This window comes from Mesocricetus auratus, unplaced genomic scaffold (genome assembly GCF_017639785.1).
Source record: "Mesocricetus auratus isolate SY011 unplaced genomic scaffold, BCM_Maur_2.0 Super-Scaffold_100004, whole genome shotgun sequence".
NCBI lineage: Eukaryota > Metazoa > Chordata > Mammalia > Rodentia > Cricetidae > Mesocricetus > Mesocricetus auratus.
The window spans coordinates 108,964,318-108,986,225 of NW_024429189.1; the positions used below are offsets into that span (position 1 = coordinate 108,964,318).

General features: G+C 40.9%; 1 protein-coding gene across 8 annotated transcripts in view; it reads right to left on the reverse strand.

Annotated features, from left to right (window-relative positions):
• Kif16b (kinesin family member 16B) overlaps positions 1 to 21,908 on the reverse strand; it is a 263,590-nt gene that overhangs the window by 59,068 nt on the left and 182,614 nt on the right. For 3 of the 8 annotated variants that reach the window (XM_040746394.1, XM_040746393.1, XM_040746392.1), the window contains one exon: positions 10,700 to 10,822. The exons of 1 other annotated variant lie outside the window; for it this stretch is intronic. In XM_040746394.1, coding sequence (XP_040602328.1) covers positions 10,700 to 10,822 — 123 coding nt within the window. Of the gene's footprint in view, positions 1 to 10,699; positions 10,823 to 16,868; positions 20,715 to 21,908 lie in introns of those variants that run through there. 4 more of the 8 variants (XM_021226393.2, XM_021226394.2, XM_040746390.1 and 1 more) reach the window with 2 other exon arrangements.

Genomic DNA, 21,908 nt, shown 5'->3' on the forward strand with positions numbered 1-21,908 from the left:
CTACGCCTGTTTCATAGTTTTCCCCCCGTTAGGTACTTGTGATTACAAATATTTATCTGTGCTGGGGATGTAGCTCAGTAGCAGATCACATAAATAGCATGTTCAAGGCCATGGGTTCCATTCCCAGAACAGAAAAAAAGTAGGTGCTATTAATGATTTTAAGCAGAAGCCAGAAAATGATAAATTCATGAAGGTCTCACTATTCCCAAGATGACAGAATCTAATTCACTAATTAGACTCAATGTCTTCAGTAAAACATGAAATATATTCTGAATGTATGGATCTGTGGAGAAATACACATCAGTACATTAGCTTTAATTAAAATCTCTTCAGACAACTGCTGCAAAAAGAACCAGCCAAGAGTGTTAACTGAAGCCAACATCCCAATAAGCACAGAAATACCCTGTATTGAACACAGTTGCTCTCCCATTCCTCTTCATTCATGTCTACCCCAGCATCACTGAACCTGTCAGCAAGGACCAAAAGACCAATGTGCACTGATTCCCAGTGGGGACAAATGATCCAAAAATGCTGAATCTGCTGGCCATGTCCACTGCAGATTCCTGCTGGTCTCTTCGTTACAGAACCACTCTGCCTGGAGGTCAAGGCTGGACTTGGGTCATTTTTCCTGACCCTAGAGACCAGCATCTCAACATTTGTGGATCCCTCAGGGCAATAGTGGGACCCATCAGGATATCTCCCCACATCAGGAAGTCCACGGTGTTTCTTTTCTCTGCTTATAGCTAGAATGAATTACAAGCTATATCAGCTTGGCACCATCACTCTACTTTGGAAATCTTTTTCAATTACATTTTCTATGATGAGCATTGCAAATATTCTAGCTTTGTGGTTCCCACAAAGGTTTTTGTGCTCATCTAGAATGACAGGAGTCACTCAAGAACAATTCCCACAGCATCCTTCCAGTGTCGTTGAAAATGATATTGCTGATACTCAGTACTGAGCACTTCAAAACCCTTTCTACCTTCTGTATTTGCCATTCTCACGTTTGAGTTCCTCTCCAAGGTGAACCCCAAATTCTACTGTATTCTATTAGCAATATATCACTTGTGCTTTTTCTGAGACAGTGTTCCTACTGCCTAGAAGACCTTTCCCCTCCCTCCATTCATCGAGTCCACTCACCCCTCTCACAGGACAACACTGCAGGTCTGCCAGGCTGTCTCCCTGACTACCTTCCATGAGCCTCCTATTTCTGCTGTTCTACTTCTATGCACCTTTCTTTCCCACTCCCAGATGCTGCTGTGGGACTCCTTTTCATCTTTTCTGTACATCTGTTGCTTAATGTATCCAGGAGGTGCATGTGTGCTTCTATATTACAAAACCACAGAGATATGTGTTAAGTAATAAATGGATATCAGTGACTATTGTTTCTCCACTCAGTGCACAGAGCTTCTTCCCAATAAATTACATTTTGACTGTATTCCCTAGTTCCTCCCCTCTCTGAAGGCAGTGGAGTGACCTGCATCTTTGTCCTTTTCTGACTTATCAACAAATCAACTCTGTAGAGTTTTTTTATAAGTAGGCATTGGGGGAGATAAGGAAGAGAATTATAAAGTAAAGCAAAAAGAAAAATGTCATTTATCACATTTCCTTTGGAGAGAACACTACACTAATTTAGAAAGGACACATAAATAAATGACTTGTAGACTAGGATAACAGCAGGTTGGCATGAGGCCCCTAAATGACACAGGAAGAATTCAAAGGAAATCTCTAAATGGCCTTTAAAGGGTGGATTTAGCTAATTTCAGAGTTTCAAAGGCAAACCAATGGGCAGGGGTTGCATTCATGACTTGGTGAAGGTCAGAAGTTATTGCAGAAAGGGAACGTAGGAAGCAGTGGAAAGGTTGTGCTGTGCTAAATACATATTACACAGTTGAGTTTTACTGTTCTATCTTTGGCATGCAATGTAGCATTTCTCTACATTCCCATGGGCACTCAGGGTTGTTCATTTATTTGTCTTGCTAGTGAGTATCTATCTATCTATCTATCTATCTATCTATCTATCTATCTATCTATCTATCTATCTATCTATCGAGAGTCAGAAGACATCCAGGAGCTTTGGAGGCAAGCAAGCTGCCATGTGTCTAATTTCAGACTGCTTAAGGAAGTCCTGAACTGAGCAAGAATAGATTTCCCATAGCAATGTGTCCTATCAGTGGGCAGTTGCTAAAATCCCATCTCAAGAATTTAAATGAAGAGGCTGGACTCAGCAGAAGGGGCTTGATCCCAAGACAGTGTACTGTGTAAGCAAAACAGGAGTCTAATTCCAATCCAAGTGCTGATAACACAGGTGGGAAGCACATGGAGTACGGAGACGGGGAATTCCTGGATCAGAGTCCCAGGCAAACTTTAGATCCTTCTGCCTTTCCCGTTCTCTAGGAAAAAGCAGGAGGCCCTTCTGCATAGATGTACTATGAACAAATAGAAAACTTGTCTCAGAGACTTTGGTTCAAATCTGTAATACCATGAAAATTACTCAAGGGCTATGTGCAGAATTAATACCAATTTTAGACAGCTATTAAGTAATCCAAAGTAAATGGGACTTTCTAGCTGGCACAAACCAGCCTTCTTGAATAACAACAGAAATAACTGCTTCATGGTTCAATTTTAGCATCTTCACAATAGGAGATAATACTGCTTATTTTAGTATATTTACCTTATATGGTAGGTTGAAAGTGATTTGATAGAATGTATGAAGGCCCTGGGTTTCAAACCTGGGCATTTTATGTAGGTTCCAAATGGGGAATTACTCCCCTTTAAAAGTATAGCAAACTCCAAAGGTTATATATTATTTCCTTTAAGTTAACTAGACACTGAGGGGCAAAGTAAGGAACAAGATATCAACCATCATTGGAGAATAGAAAATGAAAGGCTATGGATGAGTTGATCTCAACTTCAGCCTAATACCACACTAGCTGCATAACGTCAAGTGTTCTTTCAGGCCTCAACTTTTTCAACTGATAACATGGACTCATGAGAAACCCACGGATGAAGGACATAGCATGAGGCCTCAGACATGGCTGCTCCTCACTCAGGCCTCAATGAGATGTCTTCATGGAGACCCTCCACTTAAGGCTTAGGGATCTATACTGAAGAGGCAGATAGATTTTAAGAGCCAGAGGGGATGGATGACTACAAGAAAGAAGAATTTTCCAGACACAACAGGGCTGATGCAAGCATGAACTCACAGAGATTGTGTGAGCATGCACAAAACCTGAACAGACTCAATCGAGATGGGGTTTCAGCACTGAGAGGCAAAGTGGGTAAGGATCCTACCCTAGTCAAGAAGCTGTTTGCAATTGATACCTGCTGGTCATAGGAAAAACTGTTTTCAATGGAGCATCACTGAATATATCAACTACGCTGCAGGGTAGACCCCATGACAAAGAATCGTTCTTTTCTGTGGGTTTTCTGTTTCATTTTGCTTTGTTTTCATATTTTTTCTCTTATTAGTATTTTGCTTATTTTAATTTTTTAACGTTTTGCTTTGAAAGAGAGAAAAAATAAAGTTGGGTGGGAAAGGGAGTTGGGAGGGTTTAGGAAGAGTTGGGGGGGTCAGTGTCAAAAGGATTGCATGAAACAAATTTTTAATTAAAAAATTTTTAAAAGTCTTCTACTAAAGAAATCCTTCTCTGATGACTGCTGGAAGGTGAGGGTTCCCACAAGCACCAACTGCAAACCATTCACTCACTCGTGTAACCAGCATTCTAGGGAGAAGGGGAAGTCCTTAAAGCTGTGACGTTAAGAGACATGGAAAGGGACACATTCTTAAACACCTGGGTGAGGCTGAAATTCAAGACAGGTCACAGAGGGTGGGGCTACTTCTCTTCAGTTCCTGAGACTCAGTCTCATTCCTTTCTAGTCATTCCTTGATATTTACTTTGTGGGAACAAACAAAGGGATCCTCCTGGAGGCAATATAAAAGATTAGTTGGGAAGGGAAAAACAATGTTTTTGTTTGTTTGCTTGCTCTCCCTCCCTCCCCCACCTCTCTCTTTCAGTATAAGACAAAATTCTTGAAGAGTAGACTCAGAATTTAAGAAGACAAAATCACGGGTGAAGGTGACTCTTCAAGATCCAATGTAACTCCTCTGGCTGCTCTTTACGCTGTAGAACAGCGTACACAGTGGGTCTTGGCTCTAGATGGCCAGAGCAAGTGCAGCCTCCATTTGTCTCAGCTCTGCTAATCCACAGGCAGGGAGATAATCTATCACATAACCAATAAGCACAGGCCCAGATGCCAACACACCACTCTTTCTGAACATTTATATTCTATCAAGTTGGGAGCAAGTACTTCTAAAAGATGTATGCGTGTGTGGTTTTCTAATAGACTGGAATGGCTCTCATTTTTGTTCTGCCAAGTAGAGAGAGAGAGGGGTTTCTCTGACTGTAAATGTAATTACTGCAACTCCTAAACTGCACATTATTTCCTGGGCATTTCTTCAGGATTCCTGTCAGATCAGCCCACTACCAAACCCTCCAGCTTTTTCAGAGATTTAACAGGGATTCCACTTCACAAAGTATGCAAGAATTGGTCAGAAATCAAGGCAAAAAGTATAAATGTGTGGTGTGTGTGTGCGCGCACACACACAGAACAGTAAATTGTGTAAGGAGGCAAGGATTGGGAAATGGTTACTATGGCTAAGACAATAAATACTAAAATATGTTCTCCTTTTAAAAAGCACAGGAATTATTGACAAATAGAAGATGCATTAAAGCAAGAAAAGGAATGAGTATAGTTCCCTAGATTTAGATACCATGAGGCATGTGGGATCTGGGCCTGCTTACCAGCTGTATGGCCCTAGGCAAGTCATTCATGATTTCTTACTTTATGTAATATAACAAATACCCTCATTTTGGAACATTCTCTATATTTGTAGAATGTCTGGCAAAATGCTTGGGGGCAAAGAAGCTTCTGGGATAGATGATAGCTTTCCTTTCTTCATGAGGAGCTGCAAAGTCAATGGCATATAGAGAAGCAAGTTGGGGAAGGCAGAGGGGAGTAAATAGCAACAGGGAACACGAAGTCAACCTCATTGAGAACATTTGGCCATGTGGATGGATGATATTCACAAGGAGGGTTAAGCACATCGATGGTACACGCTGGAAGCTCAGGGGATATGTGAGGGTCTCATACATCAGCAGGGGGGTTCAGGCATCTTAAGCCACATGACTCAAGAACAGTTACTGCCACTGAGATTCTACATAGTTGTACTGGGCTACTTTCTAGTAGTCATGCTTTCTTCCTGCCATTGCTTCCCTATGGGGAGCTGCTTTCTCATTTCCTTCCAAGCCATTAATTAGAAGACAGGACAAAATAAGGCAGGATTTTAGGGCAACAGAAGGAGACTGCTTCCCTGAGTTAAAAAAAAAATCAGCTAATTGGAAAGATTTGGACATTCTGTGTTTGAGGTACTTGTATTGCTATGGTGTAAAGCAAAGAGCTAGTCCAAAGGTTAGCCTGCATCTATGTGAGAATGCGTGGGGCCTGTTTGCTGCCTGAAAGGAACAGTGAGAGGTTGACCAACTCAGTAAACTCCCCAGAGGAGATAAGAGGATAAGGAATATCGGCAGAGGGCTGGAGACAGCCTAGGTCCTGGGATCATGTGGGAAGGGTGGGGAATGAGCCTAGACACATGTTTCTATGTGCACAAGTGCCTAAATAAAATGAAGCTAACCTAGGTGCTGCAGACTACCCAACGCCAGGCCCTGTGTGCTCATGCACCAGAGGCAGAACTACTGAACTGTGAGATACTGCATCCGTGGACTTAACAAAAGAGGCTCCATTCTTGCACACTCTCCCTGAATTATTATGAGCAAGGCAGCTGCACTGTGACTTCTGTGTGTGAATGGGGTTCAAGGAACCTGTGGGGTGCTGTTCACAAGGGCCACTCAAGATTCTAACTTGAAAACTACAACAGCACAAAGACTTTCTAAATTACGCCTGTAGTTCTGAGCGCCACAATGTGTCACTTGCTGAGTTATCCCTACTTGATGACTATTACCAGCATGACACTTCATGGGCTTGGAGACTCAGGTCTGTTTAAGAACAGCAAAGTCCAGACAGCTGACACCTCCAGGAGCCCTGCAATAGATGGGACAATGACATTTGGGGAAAAAACTGACCAAGTTGTGGCAGAGCAGCAGAGTTATGGACGGAACCTGGGGAGAACAGACTGCAAAAGGCCATTCCAGAAAGAAGTGAGATAATGATTTGCAATATTAACAGAAATTCAAGAAACAAAATGACAAAACAAACACCAGCATTGGTGCATTTCTTTATACTACTGTGTTGACATGTACATTCAATTACAAGGACTTTAAAATGTCATTATTTCTAAGACAAATGAGTATGACATCCTCTGTTAACCTTAACTACAGATTTCCCTGGCTGGTGTTTTGAATCATGCTGAAATGTAATTTTAAAATTAAATTTCATCCATTCTGATCCCAGCTAACTGAAAATGGCAAGCATGATTCAAGGTAATTGATTTTCTGCATCAATCACTAAAAAACTTTGAAAGAGTTTGGGGTGACAGCTGCCGTCTAGGGAGCGACATTACTGAGGGAAGGGCGACATTACTGAGGCAACTGATTAGGACAAGCAGGGACCTTATAGCTTGACCAGAAGATGACATTACTCAGAGAGGAGCCAGGCTGGCCCACCTTCAACCTCCTGCATCTCTGTGCTATCTGCCAGGCCCCGATTCTTCATTATATATCTGATGATCCAGCCACAGGAGGATATATTTTTAGAACTCCTTGAATGGGTAACTCCAATGGAACAGAACTAATACTGTGACTCAGGGTTCCGAGGCGGGTACCCTCCAAAGATTATGTAGTAAGAGTATGGTGTACATCATGGAGAAGAAAACTTCATGCATTCTCAGGAAAGAACAGGAAAGCAAGCAGCAATAAGAGAAATACACAAATTGAGTATGTACACACAATGAGCTGCTATTCACCAAAATAGTCATTGACTGGCGACCACCTCTTGGGATGAAGCTTCAAAAGCAGGGCCCTGTCAAAGCAGTCAGATCCAGTAGGCAATACGGCTTGTGCAGTCCCTCCCACAGTGTGGACAGAAATATTCAATGAGACAAAAACATATCTACTCCCCAATTCTCAGCTTTTCCACAAAACAAGCCCAGTCTGGTCCTCCCAAATAAAGCAGATATAATCTAGTTCTTTTGAATGAAATCAATTCTAGTTTAATGAAAAGCCCTATTCTCATTTTAAAGGCCAATAATGGAAACTTCCTCGGGACACATAGGAGTTGAGGTGAGGAGCATCTGGGCTTCGGCTAACCTAATTCACTTTATAGCGCACCCCAGTGGGAGCTACTAGATTTTAAAAGATAATCGAATCTTCCAATGAAGGGTGAGCTGAAACTGGCTGTAGGTAGAAGGATAAAAGAGGGTAAGAGGAAGATACTAGGAGCCAAGGCTTGCATGCCTCAAGCACTCGCACACCTAAACTCATATGTTGCTCTAACCAACTGCATAGCAGGTGTTATTTCTCACTTGATGGATGTAGTAGCATAATGATTCTTTTTATAATTGCCCTCTTCTCAGGCATTCAAGTCAAGACTTGTAGTGGCTGGGTCTTGGGTATTTGCATATCTTTGAAATGATATGTGAAATGGCCTACATGAAATGGCCTACATATGAAATGGCCAGTGACCACCAGTAAGTCCCACAGCAATAGGATCAAGTCCCTGAGAGCTTGCCATGCACACACAGCCCTAGAGGACCTTGGATACCATTGGGGGACAGAGGTGGAAATAAAAAAAAACTTTGAAAAAGAAGCAGCAGTGGTTGTTCTAAAGCATAAACTATAATACTTTATCCATGCATAGAAACACCAATTTTTACAATAAAAGCCTAAAACTAAAGAGAATTGTCTTTTAGCAAAAATCAAATCAATAGCCCTTGCTTTCCTGAAGCCATTTGGCTCACCAAGATAACTTAATAGTAGCACAGTATCATCAGATGTGAGACCAGACTAGACAACATGGCCATGTGCATGACATATTCATATAGCTGACCGAAAAAGTTGGGAAATCTGAACGGGTTCTAAATAGTAACTTGCTTTAATGTAAGATTCAATGTAAAGTTTATGAAGAAAAACTCAGATTCATTTTTTTAAACTTTCAATGATATTTACATTATTTCTCTTTCATGAGTACCCATAGAATTAATATATATGTTCCCAATAAAGAAGTTCTACAAAGATTTTACCAACAAGTGGCAAGTGGTAGATTTAGTTTCTGTAAGTTTTCTTTATGCATTAGGATACTGCAGGGAGCACCCAAATACAGAGAAAGCCCAAGTCTCATAAAGACACTGCACATGAACAATCACCGAGGGGCTCTAAAAGTAGTACCCCATGCATTCCCTAAGCCCGTCTATTTTTATTTAATTTTAAGAACAAGTACACATGGCACTTAGGAAGCATCAGGCACTGTATGATGTAGTTAGAAATGCAAAGTCACTTATTCCTCACAACTACCCAGTCAGTTGGGTTTCATTGTCTACATTATACAGATGATATGGCCTGAGGTTAGAAAACTTTTATAGGACACTGACACATCCAGAGCTACTCCAATAGCTGTGCCTTTGTCTGCAGCTTGTCTGTTTTTGCTTTGTTTGGAAAGGGACAGCAGAACTATACCCTCTTCTTTCTAGTACTAGGTCCTAAGTGTCAGGATGGCCAAGTGGTCTAAGGTGCCAGATTCTCATATTAGGTTCTGATACCTTTTTGACAGTGTCCTCAGCAGAGTGCAGGCCCTGACCTGGTGCCTGTGAAGGCATCAGGAGACTTTCCTAATAGAGAAAATGGGATCCTCCCAGCAGGCCAGCGGTGAACAGCCCAGTCCTGATGAGCCTGCTGCAGTTACTGAAGGAGGCAGAACTTCTGCTGGCTATTTTCACTGGCTGGTCATGAGATTTGGATGCCATATACTGAAGTAAAGTACAATCCTGAGAAGCCCCTGTGGTCCTCTGCTTTTGCTTTCTCTGACTTTCTCCAGCAGCTGCATCTTCACAGTATGGGCCAGGTTTGCATAACTGACTACTCTTTACATATAAGTTTCATTTAAATTAACCCAGTTATTTAAAAAGTAGCCTTTACTTGAATTTTACACATGGTGTCAATAAGTAGTTAAGCTTTATTGATATGTCCATCAGTAAAGTAAAGCATAGACATGGACCAATTAAAAGCAGTACATGTTTTAACTTTGGTGAATTATAATTCTGAGCATGGGAAGCCAGATCAGAATTCAAAACATGGAAACATTACAAATAGCCTTGAAGTTATTTTCATATGTGTGTCTGATGTTACACATTAAAAAAGACTATACAGTCTTACAAACATATACAATATGGAATGGTAAGGAAAGTGAAGAGAATCAGGAATTGGGTATTATTGCTTCAGGGGTAATAAGAAGTAATATAGAACACAGACATAACTTAGGACTTCTCTGATATACTGACCTTTGGAGACCATTTAGTGCTGCTTTCCCTCACTTTACCAAGAAGGAAATGGAGGCTCTGAGAAGATCAAAACTGTCTAGGTTATTAACAAACTTCAACAGAATCAAAGTCTATAGAACTTAGAGTCCAGATTCCCAGGTCAGTGTTTATCCAAACCAACTACTTTCAAGGCCACCCTTAAGCATCCACACACCAATACTGCACAGGGCTTCATTACATTAATATCCTTGTCCATCCTTGAATGAAGAAAATGTGATTAATCATTAATTCACTGAGGAGGAGGGGATGGCAGTCAGCAACATTTAACTAAGTGTTATGAGTCAATGGAAATAAATTTAAAAAAATAAGATGAAGTCATTATTTTGGAAAGCTCATCTCTTCCCTAAAAGTCATATAAATAAAATACCTAAAAGCCAGGTGGTGGTGGCGCATGCCTTTAATCCCAGCACTCGGGAGGCAGAGGCAGGCGGATCTCTGTGAGTTCGAGGCCAGGCTGGACCGACAGCCTCGAAAACAATACAGGGAAACCCTGTCTCGAAAAACCAAAAAACAAACAAACAAAAAAAACCTAAAAAGGGTTAAGAAAGCTTCTAATTAATAGAATACACACACACACACACACACACACACACACACACACACACACACCCCACAGCAATACTGATAACACAGTTACAAGAATTTATTATTTATTACATCCTAGCACTTGACACAGACTTCACATGAAATAATATTCCTACAGCATCGATATTACTGTTTTTATAGATGAGAAAAATAGAGCCAAAGCCTATGCCATAGGTGGTGTTATCAACTGTTCTGTTTTGTCCTGATTGTGTGTGTGTGTGTGTGTATGTGCATGCCACAAGAGCACACACATGCCTGTGCACATGTGCAATGAGTGAATGTTGAATTTCCGGAACTAAAATCAGGAAAATGCTGGGCACTGGGATAGCTGGATGACACCCTCTGCACCACCTGCAGCACTGTGTATTTCTGCCTCCGGACATGATCCTGTTTTTACAGGTTACTCCCCCGACAGTACCACAGTTTAGTATTTCACAGACTGGATTCAAGATGTGCATGACAATGTCTTATAAAATAATATTCATAAGTAATTTCATACACAGAAGAAGCACTGCACAGCTTCCAACCTCTGTTCTTCTAGAAGGGTGAAGAAGGAACACTTACCTTGACTTCAAACTCGAAGTGTTCATCCTTTCCTTGACCACACAGGACATAGCGGGGAATACTAATCTTAATGGGGTCCTTCAGGTCGTCTGGATTTGCTCCCAAACAACGAGAATACATCCGCTATCAAAGGCACATCAGACAGGGAGAACAAAGAGAATGGAGCATCACTGTGCTGCGGCCAATACCCTGCTTGCGCAGAAGAGAAACGTGTCTCGAGCAGAGAAAAGAGCATGAAACCAGTAGAGTTTTTTTTAGAGAAATGATGACTTTCTTTGAAAAAGACATGCTAAGCCTCTCTCCTAACAAAAGACCATTTCTGTAGATATACCACTCCAGAAAGTTAGGGCAAAGACACTTCAAAATGTTGTTTGGCTTTGAAGTTCCTTCCAATTTATAAGATCAAGCAAAAATAGGGACAGATTAGATTACACTTTCTAACTTAAAAAAAAATCAGTTTCTTCTTTTGCAAAGTCTTTATCAACTAAACATTTTTTTCCTTCACATATCTGACTGCTGTTCATAAAGCTGTAAAACCTGGGCATTTTGCTCAAATTCAATTCATCTTTACCATTTGGCTGTTTTTATAATGAAGTCACTGTGGTGTGGAAATCTGTGTAAATTAGAATTAAGACAAAGCTCAAGTATTTTCTTTAGGCTCCACTTGATTGATAATTGACTTGGCTGACAAGTATTTATGTTCTGGGTGGCAGGAAGCCAGAGGGGTCAGTGGAAGATGCAGTATGAAAAATTAATTTTCAAAATGAGTTCTTGAGTATAAGCAGGAAGAAATCTCCAAATATTCATAATTTACACTAACCAGGGGCTTTAGAGAATATCAGACAATGTGTCTTTGAAGCAGCAGCAGTAAAAAAAATAGAATCACACTTATAGTTACATTAGCTGAATACTTACCATATACTGTAGGCATGCTAACCAGTTTTCATACATTAATTCTATCAATCTTCATGATATCTACACGAGGGGCTAACCATTATGAACTCTATCAAATGAGAAGGGGCGCAACCTCACTCTAGGAAGCAAGTGGGCTGAAAACACAGGGTATGAACTTCACACTAGTACATTATTCCAATATTCAGTTTTAAAGTGAGGCCATCCATCTACAATAAACGGGGCTAATGAATACATCACACGAGCACTGACAAGGTGTTGGAAAGTCCATAAACATGCAATAATATTAAAGGTTTTGACCAAAAAGAAACCAGTGGGCCATTTACCAGGGAGAAAAGGGATCTGGGGACTAGGCAGGTACTCACAGGTTTAGTGCTACCTGGCTGCTTCTGTGACAACTCAGACCACTGAGTGTCACAGAGATGTACAATTTCTGACTGTAGCTTCTAATCTAGTTGACAGAGTCAATATGTTGGCACTGTCTGAAGTTACCAAAGCCTTTTTAGAGCATCATGATTTTTTCCCTGGTGGTTGGTCACCCACAACAAGAGTCACTGTTTGACAAATGGCATATCTAATTATCTGTCATTGATGTCAAAAACCAAAATGGAAATGCTTAGAGGTGATTTTCAATATGAGCTCTGCTAATCACTCTGATTCATTGACAGCCCATGTCTAAATTACTTTAAATATAGACCTTCCCTGACATGCTATATGTTTATAAGTTTGAAGATGGAAAGGGAAAAAGAATTTACTTGGTCTATTTATAAGAACACGTTTAATGATAAACAATAGCTCTCACCTCCATACGTAAATTTTTAGCCTTGAGGTTCCTGCTTTGTTTCCCTTGATCCCCGCTATGTTACATGTAGTACCTAAACTTTCCAAGTAAAGGAATGCTATCTCTTCTACAGACCCAAAATGATGTCTTAGGATCATTTGTGTCTAGGTGTAGACTGTGAGCTATAGGGTGAGAAATAGACTTGGCAAGCAGGAACTGTTATTGTGGCATTCCAAGGAGTAACTAACAACTGCTAATACCACCAGCAAGGGGGTTGGCTCCCCTTCCTCTACTATAGTACTTAGCTATCTTTGTTTCCAGTTCAGTTTCAAAATGAGAAAGAACTGAATCCTCTAATCTGGCTCCACAGTCTATCCTATGACTAATTAAGTTTTTCATATCAAAGAATGCAGCTGTGAAACCAATCTTTAATATAAGTAGGGTAGCTTAATGCTCAGGTCAGACATCCTTGAAGAGAAAATAAAAGAAAACAACAACAAACCATCCACCTGTGACAATGTTCCTAGGTGTATGAGTTGAGTGGGGATGCATTACGAGAATCAGCTGGAACTTAAATATCTATACAGCTCACATCAACTTAGGGCCCCATGCTGGCTTATTTTTATGTCAACTTGCTATAAGCTAAGGTCATCAGAGAAAAAGGAATCTTAGTCAAGAAAATGCCCCAAGCACACATGTTGGGCCTGTGGCATGCCTCTGGTATACTTGACTGATGAGAGAGGGCGGAGCTCTCGGTGGGCAGTGCCACCACTGCGCTGAAGGTCCTGGGTGCTCTAAGAAGGCAGGCTGATGAAGCCACAGGAAGCAAGTCAGTAAGCAGCACCCCTCCGTGGCTTCTGCCTCTAGGTTCCGGCCCTCTTTGAGTTCCTGCCTCAACGTCCCTGAATAATGAATTACAAGTTTTAAGATGAAATAAATCCTTTTCTCCCGAAACTGGTTTTGTTCATGGTGTTCATAAGGGTCACAGAAACTCTAACACAGGCACCCTTCCCACACCTACACTTATATGTGAACCTGTATGGTTTTTGACACGCAGCCAGGAAGAGACATTGAAGCATGGCAGATACTCTCCTCATTTCTCAGTATGCTGGAGATGAGAAATATTGACTCGCTACTGCTATCATCATTGAATACAGTTTACTTGGGTACAGTTTCAATCTCACTGCTTTCATATCAAATAAACTATTAATGAGCATATAGAAATAACTATAACAGAAATGAATAAGGGTCTATGACTATACTATCCTGAATGCACCTGATTGCATCAGAAGTGAGTACAGCAGGGATCTGAAGATTTCCAAACAGATGTATAATGCAGAGAGAAAAATTAAAAATGGACATATTTTCACCAAGTCATTGCTGCAGGGTAGTTTTATTTTAATTACTTTATGAGGTCAATTATATGAGAAATAGAATTCTTAGATATAGTTGTGAAAAGTTCTTAACATTCTCCTAAAAATGTTAGTCTTGGACAGTAAGAAAAACCAATATAATGCCTAATAAATGTGCTCTTGATTTGTACATAGCTGTAATTTAAATACCTGGTTTCACCCTAGACACTGAGCTACATCATACCACATGGTTTACGTGTGCTTTTAAATATAAGGGCATGGTTTATTTTGGAATCAGTCACCTTTCCTGCACTGCACAAGACTCCTAGCCTCAGTAAGAAAGCCAGTGATACATCAGTGATAGATGTAGAGAGATAAAAAGGCCTCCTGTTAGAAAGCAGCAAATTCAATGTTGGTAAATATATAAGATGCTACAAGAACCTTAAAATGTCCTGTGGAATGGTTCCACTTAGAAGTAAACAGTCAAGATCAAGCATGTGCCTTGGATTACATGTCTATACATAAGAGATAATTATCTTTAAAATTGAAATAAAAATATTTTTCTGCATTTAAGAAATATTTTCTGCATTACCTGTGTGTGCACATAACATTTTTAAGAAATTGTGGCTGAAACATTGTAGTTAGATCCTCAGTCAAAAGGCTAAAGCAGAACTCCGACTGCACTGTATACACTTAAGATTAAAGTTCTCTCTTCCCACTCAGGCAGTCTCTTTCAAAAGAATCATATCGAGGAAGTGAACAGAAAGTGGCATTAGTATTTGTGAGGCTCACTGTAGGCTATGCAAGTAGCCTAATTCTACAGGGAGTCATCAACATCTTCCTAATCACCAATTATGTATCAGATGGTTAAATTCAGTTCACCCTTGACCATGACAAGGTCAGCCCTAAGAACTGTTGTCTAATCTCCTGGAACCCATAACAAAACTTTGCTTAAAAAAAATACAGGTAGATCAGGGTATTTGTTTTCTACCCTTTAAAATTAGATTAAACTCTGCTCTAATTTAAATCAGAAGTACCAATTCTCCTGTCTCTCTTCCTACCAAAGCAAAAAAAATCTAATTCTTTCTTTTCTAAAATTGCACATGCCAGGGTGATAGTTCTAGTTGGAGCTATTATACATCAGTCACCTTGTCATGCCCCAGCAACTTGAAAAAGGGGAACCCCAGGCAGACCAATCTGCTACACTGTTGAAAAGGAGGCAGGTCATAAGAAACTGGGAATATAGAGTGTGAGTAGGTAGAGAGTAAGAGTGCAACAAATAGCCAAAAATTAGCTAAAGCAGGTTTACATTCACTCTAGCAAAACCCAACCCACAATGTCAGGAAGGACCTTGGATTAATACCACACTATCTCTAAGGGCTTAGGAGACCTAGCTCATTCAGATTTTGCTAAGCTATGTAACCAGCATACTATAGGAATCATTTCTTCATTCAAATCCTCAAATGTGAAATGAAGAATGATGACAATTTTCTTTTCCAGGACAAAGGAACAATATATGGGCAACAGCTGACATTTTGGAAGCCACAGTGCACGAGTTAATTAGAATTATTCTTATGATCGTAATCCACTTTGTTAATAAAGAGTTTCAATAAACAAGGTCCAGAGAAATGATATACAATAGAAACTGGTTCCTTTTAATTTACTAGAGCAGTCACCTTGCTTACTGAAGAGCTTTCAAAAATATCAAAGGTGTATCCTGAACAGATTGGATGGTAATGGCTTTAGAAGCTGTTGCTCCAGAAGAGAGGAAACACTGAAAAATGTTGGGTGAGAATTCAGAGGAGAGGAAGTAGAGAACCCTCCACTCTACAGATATGATACAACGCAACTTGCAAAATCTACTTGCTTTGTTCCCTTACAGAGAGTGCTTTGACTAGGCAGATGGAAGATGGAGAATTACAGGGAGTGGTAAGTAGGCAATGATATTAACAGAAACCTGCATGACTGGTCTTGGATGCTTCTATCACTTCTATGATGGTGACTGTTCCTGTGTACAGATCTCAAAATGAGGCACGTGTGGCACGTGAGTCTAGCTCAGATGGATCTGTAGGCTTCAATAAAGTCACTTCCAATGGCTTGCAAATCAGCAGTGACAAATAAAAGCCTTTTGTCTTTCCTATACCACCAAAACTTCAAGAGTTGTTTGATACTTGGCAACCGATGATGGATGGAACATTTTTAACAACAAACATTTTGATGAATGAAGACGCCTAAGCTACATACTGTACACTGTAAAACTATTTTACTAAAATGGCCTCACTAGAAACTAGACAACCAAATGAAACAGCCTGACCATCAATGAACCATTAATAAAAGCAGTTCGGATCTATTTATCATATAAGGCATCTGCGATATAAGGGTCTAAGAGACATTTACTGTAATTATTACTGTTGGAAGGTTTAAGTGCACTCTTCTAAGTGAAAGATGAGTATTTTCTAAGAACTCAGACTGTGAGGACAAACTGTTTTGAGATGCTTTTCAACCAAGTCTAAATAAATCCACTCTGCCAAGTACAAGTCTCTAACAGGCAGCTGTGAGCAAGATGAGTTTTAATCAAATTCAGATGAAATTACCTTTTCAAGTTCTCAAAGAGAACTAGAATATATCAGTAAGTCCTACCATGCAAGTGTTTATGCTTCTGTTCCAACAATGAAAAATGCCAGAGAAACAGGTACATAGAAAACCTGTTTGTTTGTTTGTTTGGTTTTTTTTTTTTTGACCTGGAAACTGCCTACAACTGAGCTGTTACCATGGCTGCATACAGTATATAGTCTCATACCTGCTCTAATGCAGGAGGGGGTATCAGAGGGTGGGAACGCCTGAAAAAGGAAGCCATGGTAGACAAGGGAGCAAGTGTACAGGCTTCTAGAATATTAAAAAATCTTGGTTCCTATTGTATAGGGCATATCAATCAAACTCTCACACCCATGAAACATATTTTATTTCAATGTACAAAGTGTGCCTAGGTGAGAGATGTGACAAGCACGATCACAAGTAAGACTCTAGAGGTGAGTCCATTATGTGGTGAGAGCTGAACAGAACAGCATTACCATTTCAAGTTCTTTGAAACATACAGCAACTCAAAATATGAAGACAAGTATCATGATTTTACATAATGCTGACATTTATTTTATGTTCCATATAGCAAAACAACTCTAAAGACCACTATATGTAGCATGGTAGAAAAATGGAAATCTGAGGCAGACAGTCTCTGTTAAAATGATGATCGCCTTTGTATTGCTGCTTATTCCTGACCATCACATTCCTCTATGGGCACCTTCAAATTTGATTGTTTTTCAATCCAAGATATATGTCAAAAGAGGAATAGGACTATTTAAGAAAAAGTAATACAAATCATATTAGGTAAAAAATAAGAATTAGGAGAAACGGTATTGATGAGTTATGAGACAGATATAATGGTACATTTCAAGTCCCATTGTGTCCCATCACTGCCCCCCCCAAGGCAGATGGTAGTAATTTTCACAGTGTTCACTATATAGTTAAAAGCCTTTGGGTGTAAGGCAAGGTAAGTGTCTATCAGGGACAAGTGTTTTGGAAGTGACAAAAACACACTCTACTCCCAAATAAGAGAAATCTTGGCTGGAAAACAAAATGCCTGTCATTGGTCCATAGAAAACAAGGTTGATAGGCCACAACACATTCTCCAGTTCTGTGTTTTCTTGTTCACTTCCCCAGAATCTGCACAGAGCAAAACAGATGGAAATGCATAAACTCTTGAGTAGCCCATTACTCTCAGTTGGCAATTAGGATGAAAAGCAGTTGGTAGGTTTCTGTATAGGTTAGCTTTTGACTCATCCCTATTACCAGTTCGTAGCAGAAATGGAGGGCCCATATTTACATTTTACATTAGCCAAAAATACAACCAGAACAGAAGGGCCCTTCCAGGCCAAAGCTAAAGTGAGTGGTTTAATAAAGTCAGGGACTCACTCAACCGCCCAGAGTGCTGAGCCTGGGCCCAGTTGAGAGAAGAAGGTGAGCAAATGGAGAAAAGAGGCCCCTCCTATGCACCAGCTTCTGACACTGTCGAATTTAGTGGACATGCAAGCAAGAGAAAGAACAATGGTCAAGTAACTGGATGATATCAATTAACTCAAAACACGTTTTCTGATTGCTCATTTGATTGCCACACAGAAGTAAATGAAGAACATAGCATGCGTGGATAGTTACAAGTTTACCTCAGTCCAGCAAAATATCTGTCTTAGAGGACTTGAGTGATGGCTAGTCAAGAGGCAAGAGGAATGAAAGACACAGCAGAGTGCTGAATGTCATCTAAGGCAACCAGATATTTGACACATTACAAGTCAAAATCCTTCTAGCATAAAAACACGAAAGTTCAGAAAGAAGGAGAATATGGTAAAAGTTGTGAGTGGGGGATGGACAGAGGAAGTTAGATAAAGCAGTTATGTGCTCTGCCTCACAGATATGCTACTCATGGCCAGCATGGAAAGTGCCAAGGAAGGTCACCACCAGACTGGGCACCTTCCCAGTCCGCACAAATTAGTCCACTAGATGCCAGCAGGCACCACCAGATTCTAAACCATCATACCATGAACTGGCACTAAGTCAAGCAGTCAGAATGCTTTAATCACTTCGTCAATAATTGAGTAGATCCAAATTTACAGTCCGAGTTTCAAGACAATGAAGCAGGTGGCAATAAGTATATTGTTCCAGTTCTGTTATAAGCTATTTTCATTTTGCTTTATTCAATGTATTTGCACTTCCAATTTTAGAGTCCTGCTTCATCCCCATTTGATTAAGTACACTGAAATATTCATATTTCCTTGACTGTTTCCATAATGTTCACTTTATTGAAGGTCCAAAATAAAATGCCCTGTATCTTTAAAAGTATGGCCCCGGCCCACTAGAGTCTTCTCAAGTATGAGGTCAGCCAAAGAGCCTCATCCTGAGAATTGAAAGTCAGTTTCCAAACATCAAGTTCCTGATTCTGCCCATCCTGAAGACACAATGGAGTGAGCATCTGGGTGTTTGAGGCAACTTCACACTGCTTGGATAGACCACTTCCTGTGTTCAAGGGAAGCCCATGTTTCCTTAGGAAGACCAGCTCTACCGTTGACACTTTGTCCTTCTCTGGAACAATGACACACCTGAATTCACTCAGAGCTTGACAACTGATCACATCAAATCGCCCATGTGGAGGAAGTGTGCTTAGACAGGGAATGTGGGGGTAAAACACACGGTCCTCCCTCAAGAGTGCCATGTGGGTGCTCAGAAGAATGAATGATGGGCAGGGGCCACCACTGCCTTCACTCTCCAGTCTGACTGTGGTATAGAGCAGTATCCGAACTTCAGCCAGAGAAGGAACACTGGTCTCCATATTTCCATGAAGAAAGTAAACCATATCTACCAAGGTTGCCTGGAAATTGGATGTCAACTGAACTCCGTTTGCCAAAGCTAGAGGAGGGATTTCTGCTTCCGAGTCAAGAGAAAGCTGAACGAGATCCTGCTGGAGCAAAGGGTGACTTGTGTAGGAGGCAGCTTCAGACTCAGTCATCAGCACACCCAGGAGGTCCTTGCAGAGCTGTTGAGAGAGGCTCTTGTTGTAAGTGAGTACCGTAAGCAAGGGGTCATGTGTGGAGGCCAGAAATCGAATGCTCTGCCCACCAAAGCCCACCTGAATCTCCTGCAATGCAGAGAGAGGGAGGACATGAAAGATGCTCATGGAGTCTGGGCAATTATCTAACAGTACCAGGGCATACAGAGTGGAAGGCAGCAGTATCAAGCATGCAGCTTGGGGGTCAGGCTGGGTGCAGTTAGCAACTGCGAGCCAGTAAATGCCTTTGACTGCCTTCACCAAGCCCAAAGGCTCTGACAAAGAACAGGTCATGTATTCAAGGAGGTCTGTGAGAGGGTACTCTTGAAGTCTCAGCATTTGCTCTGGGAATGATATAAGGGTCTGCTTAAATGCAGTGATCTTCCTAGCATCTTCATAATCAAGACAGAAAACTGAATTTGGCCAGGAATCTGGTAAGCCTGCAGATGTGAAGGCCAAGTCTATGTAAGGTGCTGTGCTCTTGTCTGACCTCGGGCTTCCTCCATTTTCACTGCTGAGGGTACCAATCTGAGTTTCAGGAAGAGGAGGAACTAATGGCATCATGAGTGACCTCACAGGCAGCCGTAGAGGTAAGTGCTCCAATAAGGGCAGGCCTCTTAAGAAGGTTGTCACTTGGGAGGCCAGCCCACCTGAGTCACACATACTCCCCACATGCTTGGCTTGGCTCATTACTTTTGTCCCAGCCTGTATCAGGTGGCCACCGGTATCTTTATACAGGTCTGAGAACTTGTGGTAAAAATATCCCAGTCCCTTCTTTGCTTCTGCCCTGATACTGACTAGTGGAGATAGGAAGCGAGTGTTTTCAGAATCTAACTCTTTCTCATTCTGTTGCTCACAACACAATGTGGAAGCTGATGTGGTCTGAGGAGAGCTGCCAGTGGGAGGCTCCTTTTGAGAATTGCTTTCAGAGAGAACAAAACACTGCACCCTGCTTTGCATCGCTTGCTGGCTTCCTCTGTTTACTGGAGCTTGCTGGGACATGTGTTGCAGCCATGTCCAGCTGGACTCGATCCCCCAGCTTTGTTTCTCTTCAGGAGTCATCAGCCCACTGCCATTTTCTGACCCACTCTGAGATTTCTGTGCCTCTCTAGTGCTGCTTCCATTAAGGAAAGTGGTTTCAGGCAGATGAACACATTTTGGTTCAAGGTGGTCAGAGCTCCCAAGGTAACAAAGTTCATCACCAGTGTTCTTCATCATGGAGAAAGTTGTGGGGAGTGAGGTATTCTCTGACACTGAATGGCTCCAGTGGCTGCTCGGATCCATCTCACCTCCTTCTTCTTTAAGGATGCTGGGAGAGTCAGTGTCATCTTTGGGCAGAAGTGGGACAACACACCATGCAGACCAAGGCTGCCTTTTCTGTTTAGGATGTCAAAAGAGGTTGAAATGGGGGTGTGCTTTGACTCCCTGGGATTACTTTGCATATGGAGAGTCTCACATCCATTGGTTTCATTGGAGTGGATTAATTAAGAGGTGAGATAGAAAGCCTAAGTCATTTGTGTTGATTGATATGTGATTTAAGAACAGATGATTGATTCATATATAGGACATCAATTTCCATCTCACACAGTTTAACAAATCACTAGGTATTTTGATAGAAGCACACCGTGTAGGATTATTCCACAGTATCCATTTCTTGGTCTATGATTGCATTTTCTCTCAAGTACATTCCCAAACTTTTGATTCATTGTTTAAAAGGTTGTTATCTGTATGACCAAATGTGCAAACATGCCCATCTTTTTTTGTTTGTTTCTTTGTTTGTTTTTGGTACATTTAATGTGAGTCTTTATCATGTTCGCCCTAATTAGAATACCATTGCTGATACTTACAAACCTTCACTAAGGAAGGCTTGCAGCATGCCTATAATTTGTCAGGTGCCATGGAAACAATGAAATAAAAGGCTGCTTCTTGCTCTGCCAGAGGTACCACTAGAAGGATGTCCATAAGCTAATGTCAATACTGGCTGACTAGCAGGGGGAGTAGGTGTGGTCCAAGTGATTCAAGAAACCATGAACATCCACCACTTTGCTCCCTGCTCAGTAAGTAGATATGGTGGGCAGATTTCTATCACCTAGCTCTATGAGAATTACATTATCCTTAGTGGAAGAAAACACAAGTAAATTCTTACCAATTGTATGCTCTAATAGCATCTGTCCACCAGAGAGACAAGACAAGTTGATTGATCAAAGGTTTTCTTTGTATCACTGCCAACTATATATCTATAAAATGAACAGGTTTTTAAAACATTGAGAAGTTCTGTTTCATTCCCCCACTCCCCTTTCTGATCCTAATTATATAACTTCCTAACTTCCTTTTAAATGCAGACCAAGGGAAAGGATACTGCTGCTAATGAGAATCCGGGCACAGATACAGGGCATTCAAATAAAGCCAAAGAAGTCTCTGGCCTGCAGGATTCCCTTTAATTTTGTGTCTATATAATAGTTTGCCTTCTCTATTAGCCATTAATCTCACTGGAACTTCAAAATTCTAATTATGCAACTAAACATTAAGAAAATTTAATCACACAAGCATGCCATAATTTAAGCAACCCTA